This window comes from Python bivittatus, unplaced genomic scaffold, assembly GCF_059951505.1.
Source record: "Python bivittatus isolate LINGU-HERP-01145 unplaced genomic scaffold, Pbiv_v1 ctg000970_np1212, whole genome shotgun sequence".
NCBI lineage: Eukaryota > Metazoa > Chordata > Lepidosauria > Squamata > Pythonidae > Python > Python bivittatus.
Genome location: NW_028277121.1, coordinates 1,525,695 through 1,545,995, shown reverse-complemented (window position 1 = coordinate 1,545,995; position 20,301 = coordinate 1,525,695). Strand labels below are relative to the sequence as shown.

The 20,301-nt window shown below is 41.8% G+C and overlaps 1 protein-coding gene across 3 annotated transcripts in view; it reads right to left on the bottom strand.

Annotated features, from left to right (window-relative positions):
• Positions 1–20,301, bottom strand: part of LIMCH1 (LIM and calponin homology domains 1) — a 197,735-nt gene that overhangs the window by 11,824 nt on the left and 165,610 nt on the right. For all 3 annotated transcript variants that reach the window (XM_088131210.1, XM_088131208.1, XM_088131209.1), the window contains 10 exons: positions 19,373–19,560; positions 18,363–18,468; positions 17,923–17,951; positions 16,047–16,130; positions 14,449–14,541; positions 13,235–13,339; positions 11,113–11,249; positions 10,268–10,377; positions 7,845–7,968; positions 660–737 (listed from right to left, as the gene is read on the bottom strand). In XM_088131210.1, coding sequence (XP_087987336.1) covers positions 660–737; positions 7,845–7,968; positions 10,268–10,377; positions 11,113–11,249; positions 13,235–13,339; positions 14,449–14,541; positions 16,047–16,130; positions 17,923–17,951; positions 18,363–18,468; positions 19,373–19,560 — 1,054 coding nt within the window. The remainder of the gene's footprint in view (positions 1–659; positions 738–7,844; positions 7,969–10,267; positions 10,378–11,112; positions 11,250–13,234; positions 13,340–14,448; positions 14,542–16,046; positions 16,131–17,922; positions 17,952–18,362; positions 18,469–19,372; positions 19,561–20,301) is intronic.

Below are 20,301 nucleotides of genomic sequence, written 5' to 3'. Positions count from 1 at the left end.
CAGTTCCAGAACAGGCGTTGCTGGAGGAGACCATCAGAGTGATGTTCCTCAACAAAGTGCGAGGCGTCACTGCTGTGTCTTGATGAGGTAGTGTTTACCCCTACGATGGAAAGAAGTGGGCTAGGGTAAAAACTTATGCACAGTTTTTACTTATGGCCTCGTGGGGAGGTTGGCTGAGCACGTGTTACAGCTCTCATGTATTGTATGATTCTCTTTGTGGAAGTACTTCTGATCTGTGCCATTTTTAGGATCTTACAGTTCAGTTAATTATTTCATACACATCTTTTTTTCCACCATATGTATCACTACAGGAATTTCTGGTAATTTGTAAAATCAGATCATATTACATCCAATACGGTCAATTATTTTTAGGATTAACTTTTGTTTTTTTCACGTTATGATTGTAACTGCAGTCATTCTTTTCCGTTACTGTTTTCATGATTTTACATTTAAGGTTTTGGTTGTAAATATAGTCCCACTGTTGGTCCATTGTTGTCCTTCTCAAGAAGTCTCCATCTTCTGGGTGGAAATGTGAGCGCAAATGTTTCAAACGCATATCTGTACAGCACGGCCCCCAAACTGCATTTGCCGGTTAACGTTTGGGGTAACGTTTTAATTTTTTAATCGGCTTGCAAAGCACTTTTGGTGGTCCTTGATACCTGTTGGATGAGTAGCTTTGAGTGGTTGGAGAACATGGCGACGATGGCCCGGTTCTGGAGCTCCCTTGGGAAGCGGACCTGTAGGACAAAACAGAAATGAATTCTAGTCCCGCTTTCAAAGCAAAACCCTTACTGAGCCTGGGAGGAAAAGGAGCCAGATCCTTTGAGGTTACAGCCTCATATTCTAAGTAGCTTCTAGGAAAGTCTTTTCCTGCTGCTGCTGCTGCTGCTGCTGCTGCTGGAAAAACCAGCAGACCAAGGATTACAAATACCAGGACATCTGCTGGAAGGCAGTAGAGAGTTACAGAAAACATAGCTATTCTCTAGGGCAGTGTTTCTCAACTTCAGCAACTTCAAGATAGGGGGACTTCAACTCCCAGAATTCCCCAGCCAGCATGCTGGCTGGGGAATTCTGGGAGTTGAAGTCCCCCTATCTTGAAATTGCCAAGGCTGAGAGACATTGCTCTAGGGGTCACCTGCGTTTTATAGCCCAGATTTGTTAGTCCTCACCAACTTGAGGATTTAAGCTCCCAACCTTTTTATTTATTCATTTAATTGCTGCGACCCATAGGGTGTAACAGTGTGCATTTTTCGGTTATTTATCAATCATACCCTAAAAGCACAAAAATGTAATCGAATGGAGCAACAAGCCACCGAACTGATCCAGTCATTGCAAAGGCCAGATCTGGGGGTAACATTTCCTCCAGATATTGCTGTTCTAAAACTCCGGATGGGGAGTGGCAATCTTAAACGGCCCCTCTAGTGAAATCTCCTTAAAGATTTAGCAGAGAATATAGTACGCCCTTCTGTGAAGATTTCTTGCTAAGAGAGACGCTTTTGAGTAACCTCCTCCTATTGCCAAGCAAGCACAGGATTCACCTGGCCCAGAAGTTAATGTGAAGTTTAGTGCTGAAAACCCTGTGATATCCAGGGCTTAGGCTAATACCAGCACAAGTATCACACTCCTTTTGGGGAGGGTGTGCAATGTCACAACGTGTGTGGAAAAGGGGCAGGGCTTACACCCAGACCCTGTAGCCAGCCTGACCCCGCTTGGCCCGCCAGACAACTACCTGAAGCGCCTTTTCCAGAGGAAAGTCTTAACAGGTGCATTTTATGCAAGGTGCCAGAGGCTTTAGAAAGCAACTCATTTCATCAGCACCGAAGGCACCTTCTGCAGACAGGATGTGACTTGCACGACACGCTGAGATCACGCCCCCAAAATGTGGTGGCTGGATTTCAGTGGCATAGCTTTCCGCTTTTTTGTGAAGTAAGGGTGAGCACCGGAACAAGCGCCCCCCCCCCACAAAACGAAGCAGGTCCCAAATTTTCAGCCCCGCCTCTACCAGTGACATCACCGTGTCATGGTCATGCATGCGCAAACCTCAGAGCTTCAGGTGTTAGCAGAGCTGAGATGCTGCAATGGCTGCACTGCCCTCTGGTGGCCGAATGCAGGACTGCCGTGAAATGTCTCCAGAAAAAGCCGGCTTTCTTGTGATGGGAAAAGCTAGGTTCCAGAGAGGAGACTGTCTGCATCCTCCCGCTACCGTGCTCCTGCTTCATGATCCTGGCTCATTCTGGATTCTGCCTTAGTGGGAGGCCCCCAACATTTAGTCACTGGTACGACCTACCTCTTGAACAGGGTGTGAGCTCAGATAGATGGCTTTGAGCATTTTGGAAACCCACCATAGATAGTTCCAGAGCAAGCAAAGCCACAGCTTTTAAAGCTGGGCGGGGGGGGGGGGGGAGAGCAGGGCAATGAGGCTCAGGGAAGCAGATAACTTTTTTTGAGCGCTGGGTTTTTGCAAAACTGGCTTTCTTTGTTCAGAAAAAATACATTTCTCACTGCCACCACTTGAAGTTCTTAAGTTTATCTCCTCTCCAAATGGTTCTTCTCCTGGTAGCACAGAAACTCAGGAGTGTGAAGGGCATTATTACAGCCTGTCTCGCATTTATGCAGAGGACCAGTTGATTATGAATAATTAAAGTTCATTCTTCATAATGCTGCATGAGAGAAATGCGGTTTCTCTTTAAAGAGCTACATCAGCAAAACTCCTCTAACTCTTATCCATGCTTATTTAGCCAGTGACGTTTATTCTTTTATGCTGGTCACCTCCTCTTCCTTCTCTTTCCCCCTTCTTATGTTCTCCAACTGTCAGCTGCTTTCCTTCTCTCTCAACACTTCCTCAGGTTCTCCTACCTTGTCTTCCTAATCCTGTAGGGACATGTCCCATTAACCCTCTTCTGCATTCTACTAAAGCCACCATCTACTGTTGCATCACAAGAGTTATGACCCACCTAAGAATAGTGGGAGAAGCAAGGGCAGTAGAGGTAGGAAAAGTGTATGTGTCGGGGCGGGAGGGGAGCTACGTTTAGGAGGAATTACTCCCGCACTACTTAAACGTAGCAAAGGGGTCCAGACGCTTAGTCCTGGAAAGTCCTGGGAAGGAAGAGAATCGGGATGCAGTACAGGTAGTCCTTGGCTTACAGAAAGGAAACTGGGACTGGGATTGCTGTCACTAAGCGATGTGGTCGTAAAGCACAATGTCACGTGACCACATCGCCTAGCAACGACCATCCTGGCAGTCCTGGTTGCCTTCGTAACCCCAAGACGCATGGGTCGTTAAGCGGGAAGTGGTGGGAGTCCCCGGTAAGGAGTGTGAGGGTGCCGCAAAGGGGGGGGCTATGGGGGGGAGGTTCAGGGAGGGCCAGCACAGGCTGTAGGAGTTGGGGGAGGCCGGGGGAGGGCTTGGGAGGCCCAGCACAGGCCGCGCACGAGCACAGGAAGGCGGGGGGTGGATGGCACAGCACATGAGGGCAGAAGGCCGGAGGGTGGATGGTGTGGCGCAAGGCCAGGGGGACTTACCAGAGCAACTTGCGACCTTCCGGGTCGGCCTCCTCATTGACTTGGGGGAAGCTGGCAGGGAAGGTTGCAAAGGGCGAACTGTCGTAAGTGCGAGCCAGTTGCCAAGTGCTTGAATCGTGATAATGTGACTGTGGGGGCACCGCGACGGCCGTACCTTTGAAGTCCGGGTGTACGTACCACTCATTCAGTGCCGTTGCAACTTCAAACGATTGCTGAACAAGTGGTCGGTAAGCGAGGACTACCTGTACAGAGGTGGTGGACTTAATGATAAAATCTGCATTCTAGACTTGCCTTTTTTTCCTATAATTTGTTTTATTGTATTATTATATAAGTAATACATAAGTAGTACATTATATTATTTAAGTACAATGGTATTTAAACAATATTGACTAGAGATTATTAATTAATGTTTAGGTAACTTAAACCTTTAGAGATAAAAAAAGAAGTTTATATCAGTATTAACTACAACTTCTAAAATGTCAATGTTGATAAGCATAAAAATGTTTAAAATTTGCATCGAGAACTAAATGTGGCATTAATAAGCAACTGCAAAACACATCCAATTATTTGTTATACAATAAAGGTCGCTGTCTTAAGCTTAATACTTAATACTAAGGTCTCCACTGCAGTGTTCCTTATTCTCTTTTGTACATGTTAAAGAAAAAAAAATAAAAATAAACAACAGCAAAACGAAAAAGTAAAAAAAAAAAAAGCTATTTAGTTTCTAGACTTGCCTTTGATCCTCCCCCATACTAAAACCAGGAATGTGATTTACTTATGTATTCATTTAAATTGGCAAACGGACCAACAGCCAACCCTCTCCAGGCGGTTTACAATAAAGCATGCTAAAAAATACAATCTGGGTAAAAACATATACAGTATGATCAAATGAAACAGAATACAAAATGAAACACCCCATGAACCAGGCAGCAGCACGCAGTTATTCAAAAAACGAAAATATGAATTAAAATACACTTAAAAGCCAGTTTAAATGCTTGGGAAAATAGAACGGCCTTCACCCAGTGTTGAAACGATGCTAATCTAGGCGCCACTTGAGCCTCTCTGGGGAGGGAGTCCAGAAATGGGGTGCCCCCATGGAAAAAGCTCTCCCCCTTGCAGAGGCCACCTCCCCTCCTTTGGCGAATGGACCTGGAGGAGGGCCTCGTTAGATGATCTTAAGGTCTGGGTAGGTACATGTGAGAGAAAGTGCTCCTTCGAGTAATCTGGTCCTAAACTATGTAGAGCTTTAAAGGTCAAAAACAGCACTCTGAACTGGGTCCAGAAATGAACTAGCAACCAGGGTAGATGGCAAAGAACTGGCATAATATGCTTGTGTCAGGCAGTGCCAGTGAGCAGTCTAGCCACTCTGCTTTGAACTAACTGGTTTCCAGACCATTTTCAAAGGCAGCCCATGTACAACACATTGCAAGAATCCAACCAGGAAGTCAGCAGAGTGTGAATAACTGTTGCAAGTCTGTCCAGGCAAGGTCACCACTGTGGAGTCCTTCGGGTTCTCTGAGCTCGGTTCTTTTCTTGCAAACGTTTCATTACCCGGCTAGGTAACATCTTCAGTGCTAAAATGGGATGGGGTTTGCTCTCTATTTATGTGCCGTGGCCTGCCTTGCCAGTGCTGGTGGGGGTGTGGTTTTCTTTTGCTCCTCTGGTAGTTCCTTGATTAGCATATGTTTGCTGCTTGATTGTGTGCCTGGTGGTAACCTTTGCTTATCTGGGTGATGATTGCTGGTGACTGAATGCTGGTGAGGCGATCTTCTGGTCTCTTGTCTCTTTTGATTAGTATGTAGATGCTGTTTATCTCTATGTGTCTGTTAATTGCTGCCTTGTCTGAATACCAGGCTTCCAAGCATTCTCTTGCATTTTTGGATTTAGTTTGCTCTAAAATGCTGACAGTTTCCCAGTTAAAACTATGGTTGAGTCTGTCCATGTGTTGTGAGATTAAGGAGTTTTCATCATGTCTTCTGGCTGCTAGTTGGTGCTCGTGGATGCGCTCTGCTAGTCTTCTGCCTGTCTGTCCTACGTAGTGTTTGTTACAGTCCTTACACTGTATGTTGTAGATGACTCCTGCTTTTTCTTCTTGGGCTACTGGGTCTTTTGGTTTACTTAGGGTATTTTGGAGTGATTTTGTTGGTTTGTGTGCTACAGAGATGCCATATGATTGTAATAATCTGTTGGTGGTTTCTGAGATGTTTCTGATGTATGGCAGTGTAATCCTTTTCATGGCTTGTGTGGGTTGTGTTGTAGTAGGTTAAGTGGTCAGGCACGCTTTGATAAAATTCCATGGATATCCATTTTGTTGGAAGATGCTGTATAGGTGGTCTTTTTCCTGCTGTTCTGGGTTGCTGCAATGTGTTTGTGCTCACTTGAATAATGTTCTTACACAGCTCCTCTTGTGGGAGGTTGGGTTGTTGCTTTGGTAATGGAGTACTTGATTGGTGTGGGTTGTCTTCCGATGAACTTGGGTTTCTAATTTCCTGTTTTTTCCTCTGCTGATGAGGATATCCAGGAAGGGTAGCGTGTTGCTGTTTTCTTCCTCTCTGGTGAATTTTATTCCTTTGAAGATGCTGTTAATGGTTTCATGTGTCTTCTCTCACACTGCCATACATCAGAAACATCTCAGAAACCACCCATAGATTATTACAATCATATGGCATCTCTGTAGCACACAAACCAACAAAATCACTCCAAAATACCCTAAGTAAACCAAAAGACCCAGTAGCCCAAGAAGAAAAAGCAGGAGTCATCTACAACATACAGTGTAAGGACTGTAACAAACACTACGTAGGACAGACAGGCAGAAGACTAGCAGAGCGCATCCACGAGCACCAACTAGCAGCCAGAAGACATGATGAAAACTCCTTAATCTCACAACACATGGACAGACTCAACCATAGTTTTAACTGGGAAACTGTCAGCATTTTAGAGCAAACTAAATCCAAAAATGCAAGAGAATGCTTGGAAGCCTGGTATTCAGACAAGGCAGCAATTAACAGACACATAGAGATAAACAGCATCTACATACTAATCAAAAGAGACAAGAGACCAGAAGATCGCCTCACCAGCATTCAGTCACCAGCAATCATCACCCAGATAAGCAAAGGTTACCACCAGGCACACAATCAAGCAGCAAACATATGCTAATCAAGGAACTACCAGAGGAGCAAAAGAAAACCCCCACCCCCACCAGCACTGGCAAGGCAGGCCACGGCACATAAATAGAGAGCAAACCCCATCCCATTTTAGCACTGAAGATGTTACCTAGCCGGGTAATGAAACGTTTGCAAGAAAAGAACCAAGCTCAGAGAACCCGAAGGACTCCACAGTTCAATCCTGAGCTACACATATTCGCCTCCATTGGTGACCAATGGTGACCATTGCTAAGGTCACCACTGGTAAATCGGACAAAGCTGATAAAAGGCACTCCATATCACCGAGGCCAACTGGGGTTCTAGTGACAGTGATGGATCTAAGAACATCCCCAAACTGTGAGCCAACTCCTTTAGGATAAGTGCAGGCTCCTCCAGGACAGGCAGGGCACCACTCAGCTGGACAGATGTACCACTGACAGTGTATCCCTCTTGTCTGGATTGAGTCTCAGTTTATTGGCCCTCATCCAGTCCATTACCCTGCCCAAGCGCTGGTGCAGGGAGGTAGAGCTAGGTATCATTTGCATATTGATGGCACCTCAGCCCACATCCCTAGGTGATCTCTCCCAGCAGTTTCATGTAGATGTTAAAGGGGTTCAAAAGGAGCCCTGAGATACTTCACCACCCAACCACCATGAGGCAGAAGACCAATCCCCCAGCACCTCCAGCCATCCAAGGAGGAGTGGTACCACATCCCAATCTGACAGCCTGCCCAGAAGGATACCGTGGCTGATGTTATCAAAAGCTGCAGAAAGGTCCAGGAGGACCATCAGGGTTGAAATCCCCCTGTCTTTTCCCCCACACAAGTGACCAAAGTAGTTTCTGTTCCATAGGCAGGCCTCAAACCAGGTGGAAATTGGAGCTAGAAAATCAGTTTCATCCAAGAAAGGTTGGCTAAATTTAGGGTGAATGTTTACTAACCCTTTTCTCTGATATTTAATCTATATATATGAAATTCTTTAAAAATAAATCAATAAACAAACAAACATGTTGGCCATCTTCAATTCTGCAATCTCCCATCTGAAGAGTTACATCCAGGAACATTAAACTCCACGGTGTGCCATTTATACAGACTATCTGCCCAATGTCAGTTCTGCTATAAATTATTTAAATGTTTAAAAGCTGCCCATCATCAAAGCAAGGTGCTCAAAATGTGTTTACCTCTTAATTTCTTTTGGGGAACTGACTGGCAGGCCTAAATTATGCACCAGCTGTGAATCCTTCTGTCTGATGTCTGAAATGCACGGGCTCCGTTCAGCTGATAATGGCTGATTCCACTGCACATCTGAAGGAGAGCATTTCAAGTTAGGAAACAAGATCCACAAAGCTGTTCAAAAGAAAACATTTCTGAACGCTACATAGTTACATGGGAGGAGGAAGAGGAGAAGAAGACAACCGAGGTGGCTTTTTCAGGTTGTACAGAATTGAACCGTTTTGGCTTTCAAGGGTGGAAATAGACTTATAGCTAAGACCAAGCTGAGAATTTTCAGGTAGAAACTGGGGGCAAGGATGAAAGATGGAATATACAGTAGATGAGGAAATGAATAAAAAGGAAATGGGATTGTCTGCTCTCACAGACAATTGGAGATATTGGAGTTCTTCTCATGACACTACCGTAACATAAGAAACCCCCCCCCCCAACTCTTCCTCAACAGCTCAGACACGCTTTCTTAAATAAGTTCCAGGGGATTTGGAAGAACCATGATGAGTAGAATGAAGAGGAAGCATGTTAATAGGGCAATGAGAGTTTTGCAAGTCTTTATTTTTATGGTGGTGGTCGGCCTTAAAATTATCATTAATTATTAAACTTCTTTGCCACCTGACTCTCAACAATCTTCTAATGCACACTGCTTGTTTTCAGAGGACTAATAGCGACATACAGACTCTGGGTGTTTGACAGAAGCAAGCTTGTATCACTGTAAGCAAGCCAGTATCGCCTAATTTATGTGAAAGGCACGTGAGTTTTTTTCCCTGAACAAAATAGGAGTTCCTCCCAGATTTGAAAAGGCAGCAGGTCCTCGTACATTTACAAAATGGAGACAGATGCTACTGACAGGGAGAAGCCACGTCTGCTCCCCGAGAATGAGAACTCCAGAAAAATGGATGTGCAGATGATGGATGAAGAGCCTCCTCTACACGTTCTCCTGAATGCACCCTTGACACGTGGAGGCATCTCACCTCTTTCTTTCATGTCTGTCTGTCTTTCCAAATTACCTCTTCCCCATATCTCATTTCCATCCAGTCTCCCACTTTCTCCTGCCCTCCCTTCTTGGTGGACAGGAGAACCCTTTTCCTTATCCCATGTCCATCCTGGGTTGTTCTTTTTCTTTTTTGGAGTTTCTGGTAGAAGGAAGGAGGGAAATGTGGGTGGAGTTGGATGTATGAGAGACAGCCTGTCTGTATGGGAAAGAATAGTTTGTGTGTGTATGTGTGTGTGTTCATGGGGACACATTGATTTTATTATGGAGTTCCCTACTTTATTGAGATATAAAACAATATAGTAATATGTCACACACATACACTTTTTGGAGGGAAGAGGGGAAAACTTCAGGTTGGTTAAAGTTAAGAGTTAATAACCCTTGGTTGACAAGAAGCTGGGCACTGGTAAGATTTTTATCTCAGTTTGCAACTTTTCCTGTCTATCTTCTCTTTCTTTTGGGGTGGGGTTATCTTAAATTTAGGATCATCTTACTTGTGGATACATGGAGTGTATGAGAAAATGATCCTATGTCAAGGATGTCCATGAAATCACTCAGAGGGTAATAATCTATTATGAAAACACTGTAAAATCATGACAAGCAATTATTTATGAACAGTTTGAACATTTATCTAGGCAGACCTGCCTCCTTGCAAGACTGTAGCAATGCCTTAGTAGAAGGTGAAGTGATGCAGGAAAATGTGCATGGAAAGAATACCAACCACGCAACGTTGGAAAGAGAGACATCTGGGGGGAAGACAAAGAGGACCTCATCTCCTAGTCAAATTACTTGGGATCATATAACTTTACATTAACTTTCGAAATGCCCCTGAACTATGGAATGCTTTTAAAATGCTGGTTGAGATTTTGCAAATATAGATAATGTTGAATTAAAATCTTTGTATTCCATATGCAATACTGATCTGTGGCAGAGAATTCTGAAGATAAACTTATTCATAGAGCTAGAAATGCTCCACAAATCAATGTATTCCAAAGGGTTGGATTGTTGTCGATGTTACTTTACTGAAGATAAATGATTACCAGAAGTACCACCACCATAATAACAGTCAACTCCATCGGCACTTTAAAAGCTAACCAAAGCTCTGTAGTGCAAGGCTTTCAAATCTGTCACAGAAGTCAGAGGTGCAAATAATTATGAAAAGCAACAAGCAAAGGCTGGATGTGAGCGTGTTTCAGATATTCAATTTACCTTTGGCATTTCAATTTTAGTATGCATTTTAAAGCTATATAAATAGGTTCGATTTGGTACAAGTACCTTCTCATTGTAACCAGGTATATATAATACCAGCGAGGAGAAAGCAAGGTAAGCAATTCAAAAGACAGTCACATTTTGACTTTTGCAAGTTTTTCTAAAGCAAAGACATACCTGGACATATCGGCAAAGCCATTTTGCTGGGTGATCTGCCTTCTGGGGTGGAAACTTGCTCCCTTTGTCTCCAATTCACTGTTTCCAGATATTCTTCCTTATTCACCGTGCTGAAAAGCAGAAAATACATTTCACCAAAGTTGCAACTGGCAGGTATCTGAGGCAGCTTCAACGCTACCAAATGTTTCCAAAGCTGAACGTGGTAGGTGGTAATATCAGCCTATTCTTCTAATTCAGCAAGTAACAGTTTACAAACCTGGCATATTAGGTAGGCCTACACCCCACAGACAATGAACGACTAAAATAATTTTTAATAGCAAGTGGAAGATTAGATTCCTGCTGCTCTAAATGGGAGATAAGAACTGGAACCATAGCAATAAGTGCAGCACCTAAGCAGCTGGCTTCTTCGGTGAATACAGAAGTGTTTGTCTATCCCTAAAACCACGTATTCGGTCAGCTCTATGCTGACCATCACTAGCAACCCTGAAACACAGGTCTCTGCCAGTGCCTTTAGAAAATGAAGACACACATTTATAATAGCACAAGCACACAGAATAATTCACAGATGAACTAATGAAACACTTTTGCTGCTTCTCAGTGGAAATTTTATTAACCTGATATCCAGTGTGGGGCAGCTGGTTCATACATGAAAGTATGAGTAATGAGGATGATTGTCTCCTCAGTGATGCAAGAAGAATTGGAAACACAAATATCTTATACTTCTTGTTTCTGCATTTCTCCATCTTATTCCAAACCAAATGTCTGCATCTCTCCTGATAGCTGTTTTTTGCTCTTACATTTTTCTCAAATATGTTCCTTATGAAATATTTTTTTCTTTTACGCACCTCGCGTTCTCCTCTCGTGCTTCATATTCCTTATCTTTTGAAAAGGACATGCCATCTTGTTCATAAAATAATGCTTTCAGTTTTATATCTTCATTTCGCTTATTCTCCTCTTCAGAGTTACTCATATCTCCCACATTCTACCACAAAAGAGACAGACACAGATCTTGTCTTATCCAGAACACTTTACACGAAACAGGTTTACTCTTGAGATCACATGGAAGATCAAAGGCAAAATACGTTCAGTCCTGCCTTACATCAGACCACAGTTTGACCTTCCAATGCATTAAGAGAAACTACCACAACACAACCTTGATGTGATGGAGGACTTGGATGAGGAGGTTCAAGGTCATGGGGAGAAGCATCTCCTCAGCCCACAGCCTGAGTGTGTGAAAGCAAAGAGGATGGGACTGGCACCACCCTAAGGAATTCGTAGTGTTTAGTTGTGGACTTTGGGAGTTAGAGTTAGTCTGGTGAGATTCTGTCTAGCAGGTGCAAGCTAATAAAGTAACTGAGCAATTCCAGAACCGTCCCGTGGAGTTTCTTGGGCTGAACCTGACGCTTAGGTACTGCACTGACCACTGTTTGGAAAGCTACTTTATATTACAATTTCTGATTCTGGTTCATCAACTGCAACACTGGGCTAAAGCCACACAGGCAGGAGCAAGTGATGAGATGTGTGTTGCAATGTCACCACAAACTCCACTGCTTACGTACTTACACGCAACACTGCAAAGAAAGTGTGAAAGGACAGAGGTTGCTTTCTGATACAACAAAGGACGTTTCACCAGTCTGGTGATGAACGGTGATTCATCACCATTCCTGTGATAAGGAACATTTCTGCTACCGAGAAAATGTTGATCCTTTGGCAAACAAAGCAGCTGGGTACTGACGCTAAGAAAAGGAGAGAAATAACACCCTCTTGGGCCCTGATGAAAGGAGAGTCTGCAGGAAGTTGGAAAAACTCAAGGGAAGCAAGAAGAAGGTTTTAGCTTCAGGCATTAGGCCATCCTAAGAAATAGGTAACAAGCCCAGCTAGGAATGATGCATTATATTTAATTTTTGTTACTGTCTCTGGCATTTATTTTCTCTGCACAGCCTGACTAACTGTGCAATTTATGTCATTTGGAATTCCTTTACCACAGAGGTTCCTCTAATTAGGAACAGACTAGCATAATCTTATATTTTCTCTGGTATTTTTCTGCTGGAAGTTGTCTTACGATGCTACCTATGATTTGAAAAGCTCTCCTTCATTGGGGAATGTTTTTGCAAGTGACTATTTAAAGCTGGAAAGGGATATTTACTGAGTCAGGGAGATGACTGTGTGGGAAACAGGCAAGAACTGTTACAGGAGCCAAGAGGACTAAAGCATTCCTTAAGTCCCAGAAGTAAGAGAGCATTGGGAAGAGACTCAGACAGGCTCCTCCATGATTCACTGGGATATAACAGGAAGGGAAGGGAAGGGAAGGGAAGGGAAGGGAAGGGAAGGGAAGGCACAATCAGGCAAGATTGTGTTACTGCAGCCTATCTCAATAGAGTTCTAGTCTTCTTGAGGAGTCAGTTTCCTGATCTATTCTACCTCAGAGGGCTGACATCAGGAGGTTTGAGACCTCTAACCTTTCACTCAGTGGGCTTACCCCATGCTGCTACAAGAGCTAAGCTTTTAAAACCATGACTTAGTATCCTATCTATCTATGAATTCAGTCTCAACTATCATCTTATTAACCAATCAGCACTTTAAAGCTATGTGAAGTCTAAATCAGCCAGTAATACAGAGTTCTTTAATGCAAAGCAAGAGATTGGATCCACAGTTCAAACATAGGTCCTAATTCTCCTGCACTTCCCAACAACCAATTCCAGAAGTTAGGGAAGGGTTGTAAAGCTGAGGTGGTTGAAGATTTGAAAAAATAATTTTAAAAACTCCCCTGCTAGAAAGATTATATCAGACAAGAATTGTCAGGAACAGCCAGGTGGTATTTTAATTAAATTCTGTTTTTGAGAAGAAACAGAATATTGTTTAATTTTTCTTCAAGACTAGGTTAAAAAATATTCTATCACGTTTTTGCCTTAAAAACTTATTTTTTGCCATCTCTAGTTTCAGCCGAAATTTTACTAGCAAACACACCATAGTCCTGTTTCCATCGGTCACAGAAGACGACATAGACAAGGGTTCTGCAGAGCTTGAAGTAAGCATGAATGGAACCACGGTATCTTCAATGATCTTGCGTTCCTAAAGAAGAACAGATCATCAAAATCATGCATTAAGAGTCCTCTGAAAGTGAAAGACAAAGCTAGGCTTATAAACAAAGCCAAGAATACATCATTCAAATGTGTTCCGACAACATTCTACAAAATAGGTTGAAAAAAAGGGGAGAAAAATTAAAATAGTTTTGAGAATAAAATTACACAAGGAAGGAGGAGTAAGAAGAAAAAGATGTGATGTTGTATAGAGTTGTATAGAGTTCCTAGTTCATTTGTTTGTGATCTATCTTGCCAACTATCTATTTGACCCTTCTAGCTCCCTAGCTTCTAAGCTATGCTATCTACACAGTTGCCTTTTCATAGTCTGTATGATCATAATTTGATTTAATAAACCAAGAGATGCATAAACCTTCTGTGGTATGCCTGCATCCCCTTCATGGTAGGAACAAATTATGAATTTTTCCATTAACTTTAATTTTTCGTTTTGTCCAGGAATATATGCCTGCGCACAGTATGGAACTGATTCAGAAGAACTAGTTCATATCTCACACAAGCATAATGCCTCTCTCTTATTCAGTGAAGCAGCATGCTCATTTTCAGACTTCTCACAAGGCTAAAAAAAGAGAGAGAGAGAGAGAGAGAGAGAGAGAAGCTGCTGCTTTAAGAATTATATGCAATTTCATGAGTTGACTCATTAAAGCACCCACATCTTTTTTTTCAGGCTTGCACAGCAACCTAAAGAAATGCTGGGCTGTTTTAATGAATGGCAGAGAGGCACCAGGCTTGTACAAGGGCCAAAACACGTCTTTCAAATTGTTTTCAAAGTTTGCACAGTCCTATGAGAAACATAGACTGGAATAAGCCGAGGCACTGGTCAATTTCAACCATGTTGTTCTAGGGCTGTACTAGTTCTTTTAGTTTGGTGAGGGGGATAGCATGAAATGAGAAAAAGACCTCAATGGGAAGCTTCTTGGTTGGCTGGCTCACTTGTGCAAAGGGCTGAATGAGGGGCTGTGCAGGTGCCAAAACGTTTTGTTCAAATAATGGCTTATTGAGCTGAAAGAAAACCAACTAGATGTGCCTACTCAGCCTGAGGCACATCACCACCTCTCCACAATCACACTTCTGCCTTCATACCTCTTCATAGTATTTACGCTCCTCCTCTTCCACTTCTCTTTGTGCTTTTTCCCATTCTTTTTTCAACTTCTCCTGCTCTTTCTGATACCTTTCCTAGAGAGAGTCGCAATACAAGTGGTTAAGCAGGAATCATGACAAAAGGGGAGGAATTGGTTTCTCAGCTGGATCTACGGAAGAGCTCCTAGCAAGGATTTCTTCTTAAACCTTCTTCATTAGGGACCTTCATTAGCATTAGATTACATGGTTTAATTCAGCAGGATTAATCCAGCCAGTACATAAATAATGCACTCTCCTACTACAGTTAGTAGGCCAATCTGGATTGGGGTCACCAAACATAGAAGTAAATCTAATCTTTTCCCAAGCAACTCCTTCTTGAGCAGATGCAAATGGAAAGTGAACTAACTGAGGGGTTTTTTCCCCCCTTAAATCCAACACCCACATGGAAGAGGGATTTTTTTTCTTTTAAAGGAGTAAGGAGAATATTAGCATCCCAAACTCTTTTCAATTAGTATCTTGTTTGAGGATGAATTGGCACCTATCCCTTGTGAAAACAAGCATATGAAAGATTCATTTTTCCAGCTGCTGCTTTTAAATGCTGGGGAAGGTGGGGGCAAACTTTCCATCTGAATGTTTGGGAACCACCAGTCTAAGGGTGAACCGTATCATACCTGTATCAACTACAACATTCTCAGACGTAAAGTAGCAAGCAGGCAAGGAAAGTAGGAAAGGTAAACAATATTTAGATAAACAGGATTTGCACTCATTTTTGTTATAAGTCCATCTTAATTTAACTGAGCTTCATACATATATTAGTTCCAGTAATTAGGATAAACTGCTAATTTTATCCTAATAATTAGGATAAACTGCTACCAGTAAAAGAAAGCCAATTTGGTGCAGCGGTTAAATGCACCAGGCTAGAAACTGGAAGACTGTAAGTTCTAGTCCTGCCTTAGGCAAGAATTCCGGCTGAGTGACTCTGGGCCAGTCCCTCTCTTCCAGCTCTAAGGCCATGGCAAATAACTTCCGAAAATCTTGCCAAGAGAACTGCAGGGGCTTACCCATGTAGTTGCCAAGAGTCAAGACTGACTTGAAGGCACAAATCTCTCTCTCTCCTACCTACCTCCCTACCTTTAAAATATAAATGAGAGACATAAACTTTGTGTGCTCATGAGATGAACAGCAATGGATATAAGCAGAGAGGATACAAGCAAGCGTAACAGTCAATTGTTCTACAACAGTATTCCCAATCTCCAGACATGTTGGCTGGAAATTATGGGAACTGAAATCCAACACATCTGGAAGGACCAGGTTGGAAAGGTTGTTCTGAAGTGACTAAGCAAGGTGTTGGATAGGGGTAGATAAAGCAATCTATTGATTTTACACTTGGCCAAATTAATTCCTGGATCAGAAACCAATCAAAAATTAGCTTTATAATTTAATTCTATCAATCACCTTTGGTTAACTTCATTCATATTTTGTATATCCTTATGCTAGATTAGAAGTCTCAGTGTGAATACAGAGATAACCTCCTATACATAAACTTGAGCTTCTTGGAAGAACAACATAAAAATGTGAGAAGTAACTAAAAATGGGTCTACCTGAAGTAAGCGTTCCTGCTCCTGCTGCCACCGTTCCTGGCGCTTACGCTCTTCTTCTGGATCCCAGGACCAGCAACCCAAACGCTTAAATAAGTTGATCAAATATACAGTTAGAAGCGAGGAATAAACATTTGGGCATGTTTTACCCAAAATCCTTCCAACTCATCTCTAGGTAGGGTTGCAAGCACTTCCTTGGTTGACCCTTCTCTTGGACAATCACATTTTGTAGGTGTAGCTGTAGTAAGGAGAACCCTTATGATTATCCAGTCCCTACTAAATTGCCTGAATATAGGCCATGACGCTAAACATTGCAGCATCTAGCTAGAATGAGATCAGGATTAATTTTCTTACCATTAGTTTACTAAGGTGATTAAAAATACATTATACTAAACTTTGCATAATTCCAAAGCTGCATTTACCCTAAGAATTATTTCAAGTTCCTAAATTCAGGAAAATTTAGGGACAAAGAATCCTACTTAGGTTGTTGGGAGCTTCCTTCCATCCTTCCATTCACTAAATATCTCCTTCAGAAGAGGCATTAACTTCTGGAGTCTGTCAGAGTTTGTACCAAGAATACATGAAGGAAAGGGTCTGCCTATCTGAACCCTACATTCTTCTTCTGAGGTCCTCCTGGGCTGAAGTCAGGAAGATGGTTGCCTGAAAACCACCATAATTCCCTCTTTAGTGAAGTATATCGGCTGTCTATTTTATTGCCTTTTTAAAGGACTTTTTAGTGTCAAGCAAAGACATTTTTATTTTCCCAAGCTACTGAACATACTAATATTTTAATCATTCTGTTATGTTGCAACAAAGCCTTCCAATTAATTAATTTCATTCTTGCTTTTTTAATTGTTGCTGCTTTTTATTTGTTGCAGTTTAGAAATGGTTACTGTTTGTACTTTGGTTAATATTTTTAACTTTGATTTTTACATCGCTGTTTAAACTGCTTAAAAGTCGCCTGAAGCAAAACATACATCTGAAACGAACTAAACTAAATGTTAATGGTTTCCAATTTCTCCTTAAATGTGTTCCCAATAATTGTGAGCTTCGCCAGCTAAAACTGTTCTGATTTTTTCTGAATCCAGCAAATACAAAGATGCATCTAATATCATTTGTAAGTTGACTCTTAGCGAAAAATGAACAGCTAATTTTACATGACAGCTGCAGAAGGCAGTGTTTTTTTTTCTAAGGAGGTAAGACTTGAGCTGACATTGCAAAGTTATCAATTCTAAATATGAAAATGAGATCAGATTAAAAATAACTACTTATAGCAGGTAGTAGTCAGCATAATAAATAATTTGTGGCCAAATCTTGAAAGAAATACAGTCACTAAATCCCACAAGATATGACATTTCTCCATACGAGAAAAGTTTCATTCTTCTACGGAGGAGATATTTATTCTTTGTCCTCCTTTGCAGCATGAATGGACCACATTACACTTGTCTTTCATTTCTGGGTTGCCAAGTAGAGGGAGACCAGATGATACACTTGGATGGAGAACCATATTAGGTTCTCCTTGAAGGCCTCCAGTGATGGAACTACAGCTTTTAGCCACAAGGTCAAAGCATAATTAACATCGTTCCATTCCTTCTCGTGCCAACTACTGCTGTTTCCTATCCCTCACGTATTTGCACTAACTATGATATGTACTGTATTAAAAGTGGTATGGGAGCAACCACAGAGGATGGCACCCATGACAGTAGTCTAATTAACAGGGCCTCCATTCAAAGTAACCACAGGTTCTGTCCTGATCAAACATAGGATACTTGATAAAAAATAAATTACTTAAACATCTGTCAGTGAAAATCTTCAAATGCTGCTCAATGGACCCTGAGCAGCTTAAGAACGTTCAAGAATTCAAATAAGAGCAACTTACGTTTGATGTGTCACTGTTATCAGTGGTGGCTGCAGAAAAACAACCAAAATTAAACTTTCAAAAATGTTAAGTTCAACAGGTGTGCTTATTTTACTTATTTTTGCAGTTTCACATCGCTCTCTGTAATCCTCAAAGGGTTTCCAAAACAACTAATAATTTGAAACTACAAAGACAGTAATATTCACGGTTAAAAATAAGCCTTGTCTAGAAACACCAGTAAAGTCTCGTCTGCTCTATTTGTCATTGTCTGCATGCTTGAAGAAGACAACAGCCATAGAAAGGAGCAGGAATAGGACAGGTACTTTGCAGGATTCATCACTGGTGGTGTTTGGGCTTCAGCAGATGCCACTAATGGATGCTGGCACTGACAAACATGACATAATTTATGGTTTTTCAGGACTGTTTTGTTCATTCCTAGCTATGAAATCTACATTTATTACCTTGTATGGGAGTGTCCTGCAAAACTCCTTGGCTTGTCTCAGGAAGCTTCTTCAGAAGAGAAAAGATTAGGCCTTCACCTTGTTTCGGAGCCTCCAAGGTATCTACCTGGATCGATTTGTAAAGAACATAATCAGCACAATCAAGAAAAAAACACAGTATCACCCCTTTGAGGTTGTCCAGACCAGGAAATAGAAGACTAGAACTAAACTTTATCAAGATCGGCTATATTAACTGAATTTTGCAAGCCTGACTGTGTTTGTCGTCCCTTCCTTCTTATGCCCCAGTGAGTCAGGGAGAAGCCAGCCTGAGTCTCTTCCTAATACTATCTCCTTATCCAGGACTAAGGACTAGTATTTCTCTTTTCCCAGGGCTCAAGGAATGCTTCTGCTGTTTATGTTTCTGTAATGGCTTCTGAATATTTCCCTCAAGGCCATCTCCACGGCTCTCTACAACAGAATAGATCGGTATTTTCATTTTCAATCATCTCAGGAATATTCACTGAATGGATTGATGGTTAGAAAAGCAGCTTTTTGGTCTGGACTAAGCACTTTGTAGGTTTACTTATTTATTTGTTAAAGAAGTCACACTTTGCTTTTACTATCCAAAAGGGAGGATCGAAGTGACAAGAAACTTGGTCTTGAAAACTGAAAGGCAAAATAGCTCTTCTGAATGTGATTGTTTCTGAACAGGATATATTGAGTGCCTTGAAAAACAAGCCTACTTTACATTGGGTACCACTCACTATAAATTGTCTTTATTGCTTTCTACTCTTGTGTCAACCTTCTTCCTGTCCAGTTGTTTGTCAAGACTGAAGATATCTTACATACAAAATATTTATTCGATTGATCCATATACTAGACTGCCTTGTAAGTTACAACTGAGCACATAGAGCTTCTGGTCTTTGGCTTGAAGATCTCTCTCTTTCTCTCTCTCTCTTTGCGAAAAATCCACACTTCCCTTTGGAAAGAATAACATTTCACTTTGTTCTCAGATATACATTTTAGGTTACCTTTTGGCTAACCAAGGCTTCTGCACCATTCTGTTCTCCTCTTTCACGTTTTTTTGGCTCATGAGTTAAAGTCAGCTCATTATTTGACTCTGTTTCATTGGAACGATTGCTGGGGGAAGATATTTCCACATTAGCCACCGTGGGGTTGGCACAGGAAAACATTGTGCTAGATTCTGTGTGGTCTGGAGCTAATCCATAAGAAAGAAAAAACATAAAAATTAAACCTTGCATTTTGGCCCCCCAAAAAAAAAAAGTAACTCTATATTGTTTCATAGTTTGATCTAAAGAAGACAAAGAAGTCAATATGGATTATATTCACTTTTTTATAGACAGCTGCAAACAGCAGATGCTAACACAAATAAACAGGGCTGCAACTTTTAGTGCATCAGTTAATATATGTCAGCCCGGTCAGGTAGACCAGACTAAGAAACCCATGCCATATAGCGAGGGCTACTTTTATTGTAATAGCTATAGAAACAGAACCCTGCAAGTCTGAATGTGCTTCCCCCTCCCTCACTTCATCTTCATGTAAATTGAGGAGGACCTTATCTGAGACATTTGCTCAAACTACTTTCTTGGAATGGGTTCAATCCCTTCTTATCTGACCATTGGCTTGGTAGTGGCTCTTCCTTCTGCCCTTCAAGGTCATTCCTTATACCCTCTATAATACCATTTCACTGATTACATAAATTTTCCCCCATTATTAATTTATTATTTTTTTTTTTTTTAATCTGCGCTCAGTCGTTACCGACTCTGCAGTGACTGCTTGGATGAGTCCTTGCAGTTTTCAAGGCAATTGTTTCAGAAGTGGTTTGCCAGAGCCTCCTTCCTAGGGCAGAGCCCAGCTGGCGAGCACAGGAGGCGGGGTTTCTGTTGCTTCACGCCCTTTTCGGGTGCGCACGGTTTTTCACGCTTACCAGCAACTGCTC